The sequence below is a fragment of the Medicago sativa genome, chromosome 4 (genome assembly GCF_051527215.1).
Source record: "Medicago sativa cultivar Bolivia chromosome 4, Bolivia_mono, whole genome shotgun sequence".
NCBI classification, from domain to species: Eukaryota; Viridiplantae; Streptophyta; class Magnoliopsida; order Fabales; family Fabaceae; genus Medicago; species Medicago sativa.
The window spans coordinates 87,577,293-87,593,298 of NC_140752.1; the positions used below are offsets into that span (position 1 = coordinate 87,577,293).

The 16,006-nt window shown below is 32.3% G+C and overlaps 1 protein-coding gene across 2 annotated transcripts; it reads left to right on the forward strand.

The window, feature by feature from the left end:
• The first annotated feature begins 6,564 nt into the window (after nucleotides 1-6,564).
• On the forward strand, nucleotides 6,565-15,596 carry LOC146933275 (serine/threonine-protein phosphatase PP2A-4 catalytic subunit-like). 2 transcript variants are annotated; one of them, XM_085705076.1, is made up of 11 exons: nucleotides 6,565-6,836; nucleotides 7,166-9,686; nucleotides 9,923-10,006; nucleotides 10,624-10,695; nucleotides 12,184-12,255; nucleotides 12,659-12,699; nucleotides 14,033-14,099; nucleotides 14,375-14,566; nucleotides 14,653-14,742; nucleotides 14,823-14,930; nucleotides 15,088-15,596. In XM_085705076.1, exons 2-11 carry the CDS (start codon nucleotides 9,624-9,626, stop codon nucleotides 15,151-15,153), a joined length of 855 nt encoding a protein of 284 aa, XP_085561202.1. In that variant the 5' UTR covers nucleotides 6,565-6,836; nucleotides 7,166-9,623; the 3' UTR covers nucleotides 15,154-15,596. The 2 variants fall into 2 exon arrangements, with proteins under 2 accessions (XP_085561202.1, XP_085561201.1); XM_085705075.1 differs by having other exon boundaries at nucleotides 9,630-9,686.
• The last annotated feature ends 410 nt before the right edge of the window (nucleotides 15,597-16,006 follow it).

Consider the following 16,006-nt stretch of genomic DNA (forward strand, 5'->3'; position numbering starts at 1 on the left):
GATTACTCTTTGTATCATATAAAACCATAAAATTCTGATAAATAAACAATTTGAAGGCAAATGCAATATTCTTATATGCCTGTAATATCTATGTTTCAAATCAGTTTACTTTTAAGTATATTAAGAAATTTGTGTTTGCCTGTAATAATCTATTCCTTTATAACAAATTTTTTCGAAAAAAGGCAATTCACCCCGTGCGAAGCACGGGTTTGTAACTAGTTTATAACAAAAGAAAAAAACGTTCATAAAATTTAGAGCTTCCTTGACATATTTAATGCATAAGTATTTTGTTTTAGAATGTGTACCATTAGACCTTATTAAAAAATAATTACGTTGGAAAGGTGGAAAGGTTTTAAGAGAGGGATAATAGCAATGTTTCAATGCAATAGAGAATAAAGAGTTGAAGCTTTTTTAGATATGCCACATCATCCTAAAGCTTGCATGAGAACAACTCAAGTTTCCTTTACAAAGATATATAGATATGGACATGAATGGAAAATTAATAACAAAATAGCATTTCTACTCTCTTTCTTATATGTTTTGAAGATAATGTGAAAAGTGGAGAGTCTCGCATTTTTTTCACTTTTTATTTAACTTTTAAGTGCATATCTGGTTACGCTTTGAAATGGGTCATAAATGGTTTTGGATGTATAAAATTAATTCTTAAATATTTGGTTGCTTTTAAGTATGGTTGATTATGCATTTAGAATTGATTCTGGTTGAAGTTGTGATATGTAACTTTTGATTCTAAAATTGATTTTTACACACAAACTTATGGTTCAACTCATTTAACATAAATGTATTCAAACCCAAATAATTTTACTTTCAACTCACTTTTAGTAACAATCAATTTTAGACAATCAATTCACTCAAAATTGATTTGTGTCACTGTATAACCAAATACGTTGAATCTGAAGAGACTATGAAAAGCCATGAGCCTCGCCTTTTATTTAACTTCTAAATCAATCAAGAGAATTCATTGTCTCCTCCTTACTTCACTCCTATCTCACTCCTATCTCCTCTGCTTTTTCCAAACTAACCACACCCTTGATTTTTACCCTTTTTAAAATAATTTGTAAGTACTTGAGGGAAAATTTTGTTTGATAATACCAATTCAGAAAACTAAAACCTAAATGATATGGTTGCTCCTATATCCATCTAAGTCTGACCAACCTCGAAGTAGTTTATGCCTTAAAATGTTGACTGTTACTTTTTTCACCTTGTGCTATTCTCACGCGCCCTATTTTTTTACGAAAATGTCCATTAGGTTTTCATATTTTAAAATCCGAAAAGATTTAAAAGATGATTGAGGAATAGAGAATTGCAAAAAACGAGTTCGGTATTTCATTTCTCAATTTGGGGGAAAAAGATTAAAAAATAGATAGATGGTTGTCGTGAGTCAGAAGAATTACAAGAGTTAGGACAGTGAGCTTGATGTCGCTGGTAGAGTGGTGGTGGTGTGTAAGTTGAAATCACGTTTTTTATTTGATGGAATTTTTTATGTCGTTTTTTATGTCGTTGATGGTGGTGAGTAAGTGGAGATGGAGGAGAGAATGACAGTGGAAGTGGAAGATAACGTGAAAAAAATATAGTGTTGAGAGCATAACAAGAATGTGCTTTTTACTGGATCTACTAGTTACAAATAACTTTTCCATAGTGAGAAACTCTTTATCTTTCCTATGCAAAATCCGACTAGAAGATCAATTGGAACAACATTTGTAGTTATTTCCTTTTAGATCTAGGTAAGCCAACAATTTGAAAAGGAAGGGTGGACCGGAGAAGACAATAAGATGAACCAGTTTATGATAATACATGGAGAGACACATTGTTATTTTAAACTAATCTTTTAATCCAGACCATCGATTTTGATCAAATAGTTGAGAAACATTCATATTTTTCCCACATACTAAACCCATTCTCACACGATATGTCATCTCCCCCTGAGTCTCTCGATAAATATAAAAATATAACAATGTTAGCATTTTAGAACATAAATGATCAAATCAGAAGAAAAAATGACTAAATCATTACCTAAAATTAAATTAAAGTATTGTGGTCAAATTTTGCCATGATTTTATAAAAACTATTTGTAATAATTACTGCGATAATAGGTGGAAGAAAACAAATACGTACGACCCGATGCAAATTTATCCAATAATTTTTGCTTGAAGGGTAATTAAAAAAAAATATTTCTCTAGAAAAAAGTATTTTTTAAAATATATAGTTTTCCTACACTAACGATAAAGAATTTTAAAGAAAACATTAATGGATGTGAAAACTTTGAAAAAGGTCTTATATTAAGGACAACAAATATAGTAAATATATCCTACTATTAGAGATTATGAAAATACTCCTATTTTTAAAAAAAATTCTTAGTTAACATATCTTTTAACTAAGTATCATTAAATTAGATTTGGTATATAAAAATAATTAGGTTCATGCTAACCGGTGTTCCCAAAGCACTGGTTAAGGATACCAAAAAGAAAGTTATTGATAAAAATGTTTTTTTTTTTACTTTTTATGGATTGATTACACAATTTCAATGCAATAAATATTATATAATTTTCTTTTTTAAGTATCCTTAACCAGTGCATCGGGGACACCGGTTAACATTTTCCAAATAACTATCATGGAGATATTCAATGTTGAATCTCACATTTTTTAAACGAGAAATGATGACAACACATATTTTTTAATACACTCTTTAATTTGTTAAAATTCACGTAAGACTCGCCAAATTTATGTGGGACCCACATAATTTTGTAGGACCCATATGAATTTTAGTGTATGTTTGTTTTGGCTTTTTTTCCAGCAAAAAGCACTTCTACAACACTTCAAAAGTGGAAATTGAGTTTTCAATCATGTTTGGTTTGACTTTTCAAAATTGCTTATATCCTCTAAAAGCAATTCTGGTTGAAGCTACAATTCCTAACATTTGGGTTAACCACAATCAATTAACGAACCAATAAATTTTATATTTTAATTATTACAACCTATCATTTTTCTTTATTGCCCTTTATTAATCCTACTTCTTTTTACTTTGTAATTAATTTGATGAACCAAATTTAATCAGAAAATTTAACGAACCAAATCAGCCCCGAAAAATGTTTATGGTCACGAGTTACCAAATTTTGAATTTTCCTTTATAGTGTTTCCGTTCAGATTTACTATATTTTTTCTTTTACCTTTCTTCATGCTATATTTTATCATTTTTGACAACTAACTCTAGTATTATTTAACTTAAAAATATTTTATCAGAAAATATAAAATATATGAACAAATATTTAGCAAAAAAAATTGGTTTGATGATCGTATTAATTATTTTTTAAATTAATATATAGAAAAATTATGTATTTAAATTAAATAATATATCTACATTTAGTATTGATCTACATATACATTCAAATATATCCATTTACTTGTATTTAATGCCTGTCTGGCATCGTGTTTTTCTCTTCAAAACCTGCGTTTTCTTTACCAAAAGTCATTTTGAACTTTTTGTGTTGTTTGGGTGACAGAAAAGTGCATCTGTGAAACCCACGTTTTGCTACAAAACGCCGGTAGAGATGAAGCTGAAATTCCTAGCTTCTAAGCCATGGCAAACATGATTTAACCTTTAACTTTTCATTGAGAAGTATACTTACCAATATACCCAATGCCTTCTTTCTCCCTCTTTTTTATATTTATTCTAATTTTTTTCAAAATTGCAACTTGTAGATAAAATAGAGAAGAGAAGAGGTGAAAAAAATAATAATATAACTTTAAGAAAAAGATGAATTGAAAGAATTAGAAGGAAAAAAAAAAAAACTCTGCAGATCTGTTATGAATAGGTGCTTCAATGGAGTATCCTTTTCTCATTTGCAGTGGTGACTGGAGTGGTCTTTCTCTTGGTCAGAGAAGATTGTATGGATAATGGTCTAGTGGGCTAATCTTTTAAAAAAATAACTAAGGCCTGATATTAATTTTTTAAGGCGTGGTATTTTTGGCAGTGGCGGGGGTTTGAACCCCGGACCTTGCATATCTCATACATTGTCCCAACAAACTGAGTTAAGCTCACGAGGACAAAGACATGGTATATTTATATCATTAAAATTTATTAATTAGCTTTTTTTTTACCAATTTTTTTTATTAATTAGTTATAAATATAATTAAAACCCATTTTGGTAATTATACACTTAAAATCACTTTTGATTCAAATTATCCAAACATCATCAACTAATAAGAATCACTGGTGGAGATACCCACTTACTTGTATTGATGTCTTGTAATTGAGTTTTGTTTTGTTCGGTGGTGGCACTTTTCTTTTGTGCCTGGTCTTTGTAACAAATTTTGGATGCTTCACCATTTTAGCACATCTTGTGCGGGATGAAGTTCTCCTCTTTTGAGCAATATATTCCATTTTGATTTGTTCAAAAAAAAAAATAAGAATCACTTTTAAAAACGTGTATCCAAACATAAATCAAGTCACATTCAACTTACTTTTAACCAAAATCAATTCTCTCAAACTCAATTCTATCAAAATCATTTCTCGCCACCGCTATACCAGACACATACTTAACTATGTCCATTTTAGTAATAATACATTCAAAGACAATTTTGATCAAAACAATTCAAACAACATTCAGTTTGTTTAATCAATTATGCATTATTGTATCCAAACATAAATCAATTATCTCAAAATCAATTCAGTGAGAATCAATTCTATCAGACAATTATGTCAGAATCAATTCTATCCAAAGTTTAACCAAACACACACTTAATCAATTAAAAAGAGTGTGTTAGAAAGTATATGCTAAAATGTGCGTTGTTAGCATTCATCTTTTAAAATATCTAAATCTAAAAGTATATGAATTATGAATTGAGATTTTATTAGCGCACTTGACAAAAAGTTGGGTTAAATATGTTTTTAGTCCTTACATTTTACCTTCCTTTGAAAAATAGTCCCTATATTTCATTAAATGTTTTTAAAGTCCCTACATTTTTCCATCGTTAACAAAATTGGTCCTTGACGTCTATCTTTGCTGACCGGGCAAACGGAACATGCCACATAAACGCCACTAGGAAGCCACATGGCCTCATTAATGACATGTCATGCCACATATTAAAATCCTAATTTAAATAAAAAATTAATTTTATTATTTATCACACTTAAAAAATTAAAATTAAAAAGTAAATCAATCCCTCTTCTTCTTCGGCGTTCTCAATGTAACAATAACACCATCCAATATCATCATCATCATCATCTCTCTTCCATCATTTTTCAATTTTTCATAAATTAGGGATTCGAAATTCCTTCATTTTGGCACACCCTCTTCTTCATCTACATCCTCTACCACCAAAGGGTTTGGTAATGCTTTATCCATAAACAGTTATAGAATTACTCTTGGTAAGGACTTGAATGGAAGACAACTCTTTTCATCTTGGATATTTTCTTCATTGAATAATAAGGCATCAAAATCATTTTCCATAAAAGCATCCTTAGATCAAAATCAACAGGAAGGAAGAAGAGGGATTCTGAAATTGTTTCTTGAGTATTAATTGGATAAGGACAGAGTTACCAAGGTGGATCTTTATGAGAATGGAACCATAGCTATTGTTGAGGCTGTGTCTCCTGAATTGGGAAATATGTTGCAGCGTCTTTCAACTTCCTGGACTTAGCCAAGTTAATGTTGATTTGGATTTGGGAGGAAAGACAAGAAAAGGTTGAGGGTAGCTTAGGTTCTAGAGAGAGGCGAGATGATAAGGGGAAGAAAAAGAAATAGGATAAGCTTAAATTTGGGTTGGAGAGATGGCAGATGGAGGAGGAAGAAGAAGAAGAATTGACATAAATTTAGGGATTGGAAACAAAATTGAAATGGGTTGGATTCGGGTCGGGTTATTTTACCCATTTCGTTTGGCCCAATCCATTTAAAAGGATAAAAAAAATTAAAAAATGCCACATAAACATTTTGTTTGATGACTGGATGAAAATTGACGGCAAGGACTAATTATGGTAACAGAATAAAAATGTGAGGATTTTAAAAACATTTAATGAATTATAGGGATTATTCTTCAAAGAGGCGCAAAATATAGGGACTAAAAATATATTTAACCCTAAAAAGTTTAAAGTATAAATTTTATCTTAAGATTTGTGTATCCAACACATTGAAATATATTTTTTCTCGACTGACAATACATTGCAATATTAAAAAACAACTTTTTCTATATAAAAGCTATTAATTGTTTCTATTTTAAAATCCTTAAGAAGGTTTTAAAACACTTCTTAGTGGTACCAAAAATAAAAAACACTTTTTTTTGAGAGAAAAAAAAATTGTTATTAAAGACTTTAAAAAATATAGTAAACATGTCTTACTACAACCAGAGATCCTGAAAAATATATATCTTTTTAACTAAACATCATTAAATTAGATTTGGTATGTAAAAATAATTATCAGGAGATTTTTAAAGTTAATCTCATATCTTTCATCCTTTTGAATATCCAAATCTAGAGTATATGAATTGAGATTTTATTAAGCTAGGCATTGCAATAATTATTAATAATACCATTTTGTCCCCGAAAAAGGAGTGGTTATCGAACAAAACGAGCCACCTCCAAAGCTTTGGTTTCTTCATCACCTCTCTCCTTCTCTCTCTAACCCATTTTGGTTTCTTCAACAAACACAAGTAACAATAATCAAAAACACAAAAAGGGCTTTTCAGAGTTAGATCTAGGGTTTCAATCGATTCGAAAACTGGATTATTGATTGGAGAAGTTGAACATGGATTCAAATTCTCATGGAAATCTCGATGAGCAGATTTCTCAGCTCATGCAGTGCAAACCTTTGTCCGAGCAAGAGGTGAATCTAATTTCCTTAATCCTTTCATTTTTCTCCACATTTTTCACTCGAGGATCTGTTTTTTTTTTCCATTGATTCTTCTAGAGTTTAGCTCGATTTGTCAATTGATCTATTGCATGTTGTAGCGAAAATTGATTTTATATTCTTGTTTCGTGAAAATCTGGATTGTTTTTTTCAAAATTGAATGGCGCATTTTGTTGCATATTCTATCAGATTTGGGGAATTTTTTTCAGTGATTCTAGGTTTTGAATTCATTTTTTGGTGAAAGTTTGTTACTTTCTGATCTAAGAGATTTTTTCATGATTGATGTTGTGATTTCTGTATTTAAGGAGTGGATACGTGATTTCTGAGAGTTACTTGAAAAGGAAAAAAGGAATCCTTCTGTATATTTGGGCGTGCATTGCAAAGGATTTTTTCTTCTTCTTCTTCAGATTGAGCTTGTATGATTTCGTAGAAGCAGGGTGATTGGGTTGTTACTTGAGTTTTTCACCAGCTTTATTTGGGAGGGTACTAACTACTAAGTGCCATGGAATGAACCCTTCATGTTAACCCTGTTCGGTGAAACACATGGTCGCCGTTAAGAGAGTTAGATACGCGTTGGCATCGAGTTTCTCGACGAAGTTTAGTGTTTTATGAAACTGTAATCCCTGAGTTAAGGTTACAACCAAAACATGAGTTCTATTGCTATTGTTTTGCTGCATGGACAATCTGTGAATATTTTAAAATAGTGGGTGGTTAGTGGCGAAACTATTTTGTCCCGTCTAGTAGTGGAAGCTTCCCGCAAGGAGAAGGAGAAATGCCAAGAAAGCTGGTTCCTTGGGCTCGAGTATATTTTTAATAACTGAAAAATCCCTGCTATAGTCATGTACTCCTTAAAACATCTGAAGTAGTTAAGCTAAATATTTCGCTTTTGGTTATTTTATTTTTGTGCATTGTATTATGTGGGTGGGTTCACTGCTTAGGTGTCATGGGTTTGGATTGATTCTTTTTTGGTAGAGTAGTTTATAGCGTCGGACCACATTGTTATGTTGCTAATGTGGGGCTGAGCTGCTTCTGCCCACTTTGAAATCCCTGTCTGCATCGCATTTTTTCACTGTATAGTTCACAATAGAGATCGAGGACTTTCACACAGGAAATCACACCTATATTGCAGCAGCAGTTCTGAACAGGGCAGTTCTTGTTTTGTCTACCCCTTTTGGAATTGTCTATAATTTGTAAGAGGAGGATTTTTGTGTTATTATTCATTTTTTAATCGGAATTATTTTAGTGTTGGAAACCAGAAAATCCTTTATCCATCAAAAAACCCCACTGCCTATATCCCCACCACCTATTCGCACTTTCACGTTTTTTCGACTACGTTGTTAAATAGCAGCCGTAGCCAACGGCGTGGAAGATTTTGTGCCAGTTGCCATAGGCAATTTGTGAAGTGCCACCTATATTGTGGAATTTTAGCCATGAGTCATAAACTGTCATCTACCATTGACAACATTGTTTTCAATTCATTTTGCCAGTACCTCTTGGCAACCTTAACAGACTATTGCCAAACCCTCTTTTAATGGAAGCCCCAACCTTTGTTTCCAGGTCTTTGCTCTTCCGTCTCTGTATGCACAACTTGGTTGTTTGCAACTTCCTCTTTCACATAGTTCTGTACTTTTCGACAAGCGATAGCATGCACCGTCTTTTTTAGCCTTGGTACTCCTTGATGGTAATTTTGAGTCTAGACTGTGATTTTTGATTATTGATTATGAGTCTTATTTTTTTTTTTATTTATAAATTTTTAAACATTTATACCTTTGTAGTATACCTTTTTAATCTCTCATCCCACTATCCCGCAACGGTATTATTAGGACGGCTGCTTTGCGCCTCTATGTAGGATTGGCAACAATGCTTTTTGGGTATAAATTGGAACTAAACCAATAAATTCAGTTCTGATTGCATAACCGAACGTCACCAATGGGTCTAAATCTGTTCTGTTCTGGTTGATTCAATTGATTTTTAGGCGAACCACCTTTTTTTGAAATTAAAAAGCAGCAAGTTAGCTATACCATTTTTTTTAATAGGAAAATTATGTGTATGCGTATATGTTTTTAAAGGAGTTAGGATTAATTGACACCAGTGTGAGACTTGTGCATTTACATCGTTAAAATACTAAATTCAATAATTATAATTGTTGAATCTGAAATATTTTTTGGTGGTTATACATATGGAATTTTCTAGACTCATTTACAAAAAGTTGAAAATTTATTAAGTGGCGTGGATATTCACTCTCTCCAGCCAGGTACACACAAACACCAAGTGAATAAGTGTTGCTGCACCACTAAAAGTCTACATATATGCTTATGACCATGCTTTCAATCAACGGGAGTGCACTTTGACTCAACTAGAATATGATGAGTTTGGCTCAGTTTCATAAATGAACACTATAAACCAAATATAATACTGACACAAAAAATAAATACAAGCATAACTAAACGTAATCTGTTGTGTTTATTTTTCATGTTTTGGGTTCTAGACTGATTTCTTTTGATTATGGATAATCGGCTATTATGCTATCTTGAGATGGTTAAAATCCGTGGAAATTACAATTAAGTTTTCAATTTTACTCTACCTTTTTAATTTATTTGAGACTGTATTCTATTTTCCCAAAAAGCAGTTTCATAGTCTAGGATATTCGCTGTCTTGTATTTGATTGATTCTCTTCTACCCCTCTCCTCTGAAAAAAGCTTTCACCATCGAGACAATGTGGTTCTTTTACATTTCGTTATCCAACTCTGACTTCACTTGTATATGCAGGTTAGGGTCTTGTGTGATAAGGCAAAAGAGATTTTGATGGAAGAAAGCAATGTCCAGGTATGTTAGTCTATTTTTTATGTTAGCATGTTCTATATATTAGTGTCCATCAGTATGTGTAGTTTTTGTGCCTTGGTTTCTTATCTTTCCCCCGCCCCCGCCCTACTCAAATTGTGTCCATCACTATTGTCGGTTCAATATTTGTTTGGTCTGCACTGTACAGTCCATATGTGATTTTGATTTTCTTTCGTAAGACTGAAAAAACTAAATATTATTTCATTTGACAAAAATTGCAGCCTGTAAAAAGTCCTGTTACAATATGCGGTGATATTCATGGGCAATTCCACGATTTGGCAGAACTTTTCCGCATCGGAGGGAAGGTATTTTTCCTCACAGTTAGCTTTATATTTAACATTTATTTGCTAAATTGATGAAAAACTTGTTAGATGTATAAAGTAGAAAATGAAAAATACTTGGAAAAATCAGAAAATGACATGCATAATATGCTGTAGAAAGGCCTTCAGTTTGAGCACCAATGTTCAAAATTATTTGTTCAGTGAAGTTTTCTTTTCCTTGTGTTTTTGTATCATAATAGATGTCCATTAGATATTTTAGGTCCTGCTCACTGCGATCAGATCTGATTCAACTTTTTGATGCAGCAGCTCCTCACAAAGTCTTGTTTTTAGTTTAGAAACTTCCTCCATTGTTTTTTTTTTTTTTTGTTTTGTTGAAAAAGCCAAACTAGCCCACCTAAATTGGCACCGGGGAGAATCGAACCTGAGACCTCCTCCAGTGTTATCAGAAGCCTTTCATACTGTCCATTTGTCTTGTTTTATTATAAATTTTAGAACTTATGTCCTATGTATTTATTTTAGAACTGGTACTTTTTGGCCCACTGTTTTTAGCATTGTATATTTATACATGTTTTCTTGCTTCAACTTGAAATATGACATCTGATGATCAAATACTAATTTCTGGTAAACCTTTTTGTTGGCAGTGTCCAGATACTAATTACTTGTTTATGGGAGATTACGTCGATCGTGGCTATTATTCTGTCGAAACTGTAACGGTGAGAATGAAGTATTATGCTTTACTTTTGTTTGTTTGTCAGTATATTTTCACATGTCTTTGTGGGAGTTTTAACTAGGGTGTTCTAGCGAAATTTCTTAGGAATTGTATCTCAAGCCAGTAGTTTGATATCTGTTTAGCAGAGTTAATAAACTACTTGGTCTATGTTTGGTTACCCGGTGAAAACCGTCTAACGCACGTTCTGCCTGGCAAAATCAATTTCAACGTGTTTGGTTCTCCACCAACACTCAACCGCCGTCGCACGTTTGCATTTCCAGAATCGATTTTTGCAGAAGCTGCTCTCCCTAGCTTCTTGGAATCAAGTTTCTCTGACGTGAAAGTAGGCAGCCCCCATTTGTCTCTTTTACCCTTGAATCTTATCCCTTTCTTTCACATTCCTTTTTATATTTGACAAATCCTCCAAATACATGAGAAATCCGATGATTTTGTATGTGTTATTTTTGTTGCCGCAAAGTTTTTTTCTTCTTTTTTCTTGGAAAAATCTCAAGCCAGGTTGAAGAAGACTGTTGAGGGATGAAACGGTGGTTTTTGACGCGACTCTATTTGTTTTTTTGGGTACATGAATGCCTATCAAAAAGCCTTTTTTAATGGCCCTGTATAACTAATAAATTAATAAAATAACTAATAGTTTTTTAATAATCTTTTTTCGTAGAACGTTTTTTTAATAATCATTACACAATTCAATTATACTTGAACATAAAATTAAATAACTAACTAAAAATGAAAATGCTCTAAAAAAAACGTAAAATTGGAAATGAATTTTGTAGAGAAAAAAAATAAATGAAATATGTTTTAAATTCACATATAAGAAAATACCCATTTTGGTCATTTTCATAACTAAAAGCAATTTTGACACAAAATATCCAAACAACATCTTTTATATAAATCACTTCTATCTTAAAGTTATCCAAAGATAAATCACGTTTGATTCAACTCACTTTTAATCAAAATCAATTATGTAAAATCAATTCAATCAAAATCAATTTTCGCCACCGTACAACCAAACACACGCTTGGTCTTCTGTAGTTGCTTGCTGTTGCGAAAATTTCTGTTTTCTGGTCCTTCAGCCCTACTATTTGTTTCCTTGTGATATATTCGTGCAGTAAAGATGGTGGATTACCATTTGTTTATTCAATTCGCCATGCTGGTGGGAATTATTGCAGTATTTTTTTTTTATATGTCACTACATAATTGAAGCAGTTGTGTTTATGCACCATGCTATCCAAAATGAAGAGAGCAAATGATTTTGTTGTGTTTGTGGATGCTATCATGTCCTCAGATCTCATGGGATACTGTAGTATTTATTTCCTAGTGCCAGAAATGTCATTTATGACATTCAATATGATGTGTGGTACAACTTGATAGCTTTTATTTTTCGAATTGCATATTTTTTATGGTGTTTATTTTGCTTCCAAATGATGCTTCTTTTGCAAGTAATTTTTTTGGCACTAATTACTTCATTATGCAGCTTTTGGTCTCCCTTAAAGTGCGTTATCGTCAGCGTATCACTATTTTGAGGGGAAATCATGAAAGTCGCCAGGTCTGTTCTTGTTTTTATCATGCAAACTTTCTGACTATAGTGAATTAAAAGATGAGATTAAAATCCTAATTATGTCCTCAGAGACAATGTAAGCATTGGTTGAGTTCTTGGCAAAAACAATTTCTATCATCACTACCGGAAAGTTACTATTGCCCGCAAATGGGCGCCTTCACTCATTTCAGACGAACTTTTTCTGAGGACCAAATTATGTTTGTCTCGAAGCATTGTACCACTGAATTTGATAAAATAATTATAGATTCAGATTTCAGAACTTATTACTTTAAATGGCTGAAATTAGTTATAATACAGAGTAAAACTTGACTTCCTACTTCAGTAGTTTGTTAAGTTATTTTATATGTTTTAGCTTTGAACAGTAATGAATGATATTGACTTTGTGCTGCAGATTACCCAAGTTTATGGATTCTATGACGAGTGCCTACGGAAGTAAGTACCTGCTAAATTCACCTTTTCAGGATGCCTTTGTTTCAGATAACTTTGATATTAATTATCACGGTCTTCTTCTTCTTGTTTTTTTTTGAAAGACACTGTCTTCTTCTATTTGAATGCTTCTATTCGAATAATTTCATGAATGCAAGTCCTTTATTCCTTATCAGCATTTAAGCACTATCATTAATGTGCATTCTTTTCCTATTGTTATATGTTTCAGAGTTACTTAAATTTTTTGTTAACGGTGTATGGAGAAGACTTGTAATGGCACCAATGAGGAGGACGTACTAGATGGGGGGATAGTCCAATAGTTAGAGATAGATGGAAACCAATGAAAACTATAGGTTAAATCATTAACAGAGATTTGGATTTAAATGGTATATCATCAAATTTATGTTCATGATAGGTTGTGTTTCTGTATGTGTGTTGATGCGTTATCTATTGTTTTGTAGTCAAAGATCCTTTTTTTTCCTTTTTTTTTTTAAAGATTTTTAATTTGGCTCACTTTTTGTACTAATAATAAAAAAGAAAATGCTGCATAGGTTTTTATTGCAGTTTGGTTTTACTATCGAGATTGAAAAGCTGAGATTTGATTCATGGATCAACAGGAAATGACGACATTACTGACTTAAGTAGTACAACAACGACAACAGTAGCTGTTAGCTAAGCCTTTTCCTACTAGATAGGGTCAACAGTACATACGTTGTAATTTTCTGTTATGTGTTAAGTTCAAAAGTAGACCATTTATCTCTTAAGTAGTAACTAACAATTAGTATAAGTAACTAAGACATATTACTTGCTTTCATGACTGACCATGTCAAATTTGCACGTTCAGTGTTAATGTTATTTACAATGAGCAAACATATACTTCGTTAAAGAAATTTGCATCCTCTCGTTTTACTTATAATAACATGACTATGTCATGTTAAAAAGAAGAAGAAATATAAGCAAATTCAGTGGACCATACAAAAATAGTGCTGGGTTCTATCTTTTACTATGGTTACTTTTAATCACGTTGTTACATCAATGTCAAGGTTCAAGTTGTAGTATATAGTTATAAAATATATCAATTTTTTTCTTTAATGATCTTTGATTTAGAATTTTTTTTATTACTGATTTAATTTTTTTATTATATCGCTAGTTGGGCTGTTTACTTCATTTTAACTTGTTTACTATGGTATCGTTCATCTTCTTCTGTTTGATACTAGCTTTATTCATTTATAATATATATATATATATATATATATATATATATATTTCATTTTAGAACTTTCATATTTGAAGTTGTGCAATCCTTTGTCAATGAATATTCTTCGTATTTGGTTTGCAGGTATGGCAGTGCTAATGTTTGGAAGATGTTTACTGATTTGTTTGACTACTTCCCATTGACAGCATTGGTCAGTATGCTTTTACTAAATTTTAGAAAGAACTATATGATATTTTGTTTGCTTCTTATTGGAGTTTTTAGCATGTTGGTTAGATTGTGATCATTCTGCAATCTTCTTTTTAGTTGTTTCTTGTTACCCGTGTCTCTTGTTTCTTCCTGAAAATGTACTCTCCTGATACTTTTTATATTGCTCTTAAAACCTCATGATGCAGTTCGTATAATACAGAGTTTTCTGGGTTTTCAATAAATAATGTTTCTGAAGTGACATATTCTTCACTTTTGCAGGTTGAATCTGAAATATTCTGTCTTCATGGTGGGTTGTCCCCATCCATTGAAACCCTTGACAACATCCGTAATTTTGATCGTGTGCAAGAAGTTCCTCATGAGGGACCCATGTGTGATCTTCTATGGTCTGATCCGGATGATCGCTGTGGTTGGGGTATCTCTCCTAGAGGTGCTGGATATACCTTCGGCCAGGTAATTAGTTCACCGTGTATAAACCTTGCATTGATCTTGCATGTCATCATTAGTTTTTGTTGATTGTGTGTGTATTGCTTTTATAGGATATATCAGAGCAGTTTAACCATACCAATAATTTGAAGCTGATTGCTAGAGCTCACCAGCTGGTTATGGAAGGATATAACTGGGGTCATGTAAATACCTGATTCTCACTTGGTTTGTTATTGTTTTCGTCTGTGGTGATAAATGGCTGATTCATAGTGCTTCATTGCAGGAGCAAAAGGTGGTTACCATATTCAGTGCTCCTAATTACTGTTATCGCTGTGGGAACATGGCATCCATCCTTGAAGTTGATGACTGCAAAGGACACACATTCATTCAGGTTGAGCTTATATTCTTTTTAATTCTTACTCAAACTACTTGTCACTCGGTATTTGCTGAAGCTGTGCTAGCATTGTAATTATTTCGTGATAAAATACTTTTAAGCTTGTGATTAATGTTTGTTAGATGAAATTATTTGTCTTAATTTTTAATCCCAGTTTGAGCCAGCACCAAGGAGGGGAGAGCCAGATGTAACCAGAAGAACCCCTGACTACTTCCTATGATACGACTTTGGTCGAGTTGCTTTTGCCAACAACTTGTGCAGTAATGTGCAAGCTCATATACCAGTGGAAACCAGAGCTGTGAATCAAATTGATCCTTATTTTCAAAGTTAGGCTTCACTGGACGTGTTATTTACCTGAATTATAATTGAATCTTTGCAAGAGAGAAGCTGAGGAGCAGGCGATGCTTTTGTGGGCGTTTGTACCATTCCAGCATGCAATGTATCAATTTGAATGTTTCTCCAAATTTTCCTTTTATATTTATTTATAACTCTGTTGACTTTCTTTTTTCATTTTAGGATTATCGTTAATGGGGATGGGTTTATGTAGATGGACAATGCTTTGACATCTTTTAATGGGTGTTTTATGATTTTTTTTTCTTTTAACCAGTCTTGTGTAGTCTTGTTTTCTTTGTTTTGCTTGAAATGAATTTTATTTTTTCAAAACTTATTTTAGTGCAACTTTTTGGTTATTTATTGACATGCATGCCATTGACCCTCAATGATTATATTGTGCGACAAAGTTAAACAAAATTTACTTGGTTGATTAGGATAGTCGTAGCCGGAGTTAAACTAAAACTAGTGGAACATAATTTGTAACAGTCATGCCTAAATTCTTACAAGTCATTCCTTAGAAGTCTATGACATTTGTTTTGTCTTAAATCGTGTTCTAAAGGGTTACACAAAAGCGATCCAGAGTTTTGTGCCATTTTTCCCTCTTCACTTCATTAAAACTTGTATGTGCATACTGAAGTTACCATCGATTACCAAACCAGGTGTATAAACCAAAATCAGAATAATTTGCAATACTAAATTGATCAGTTTTGTCTCAGATTGATATCCGAATGCGTTATAAT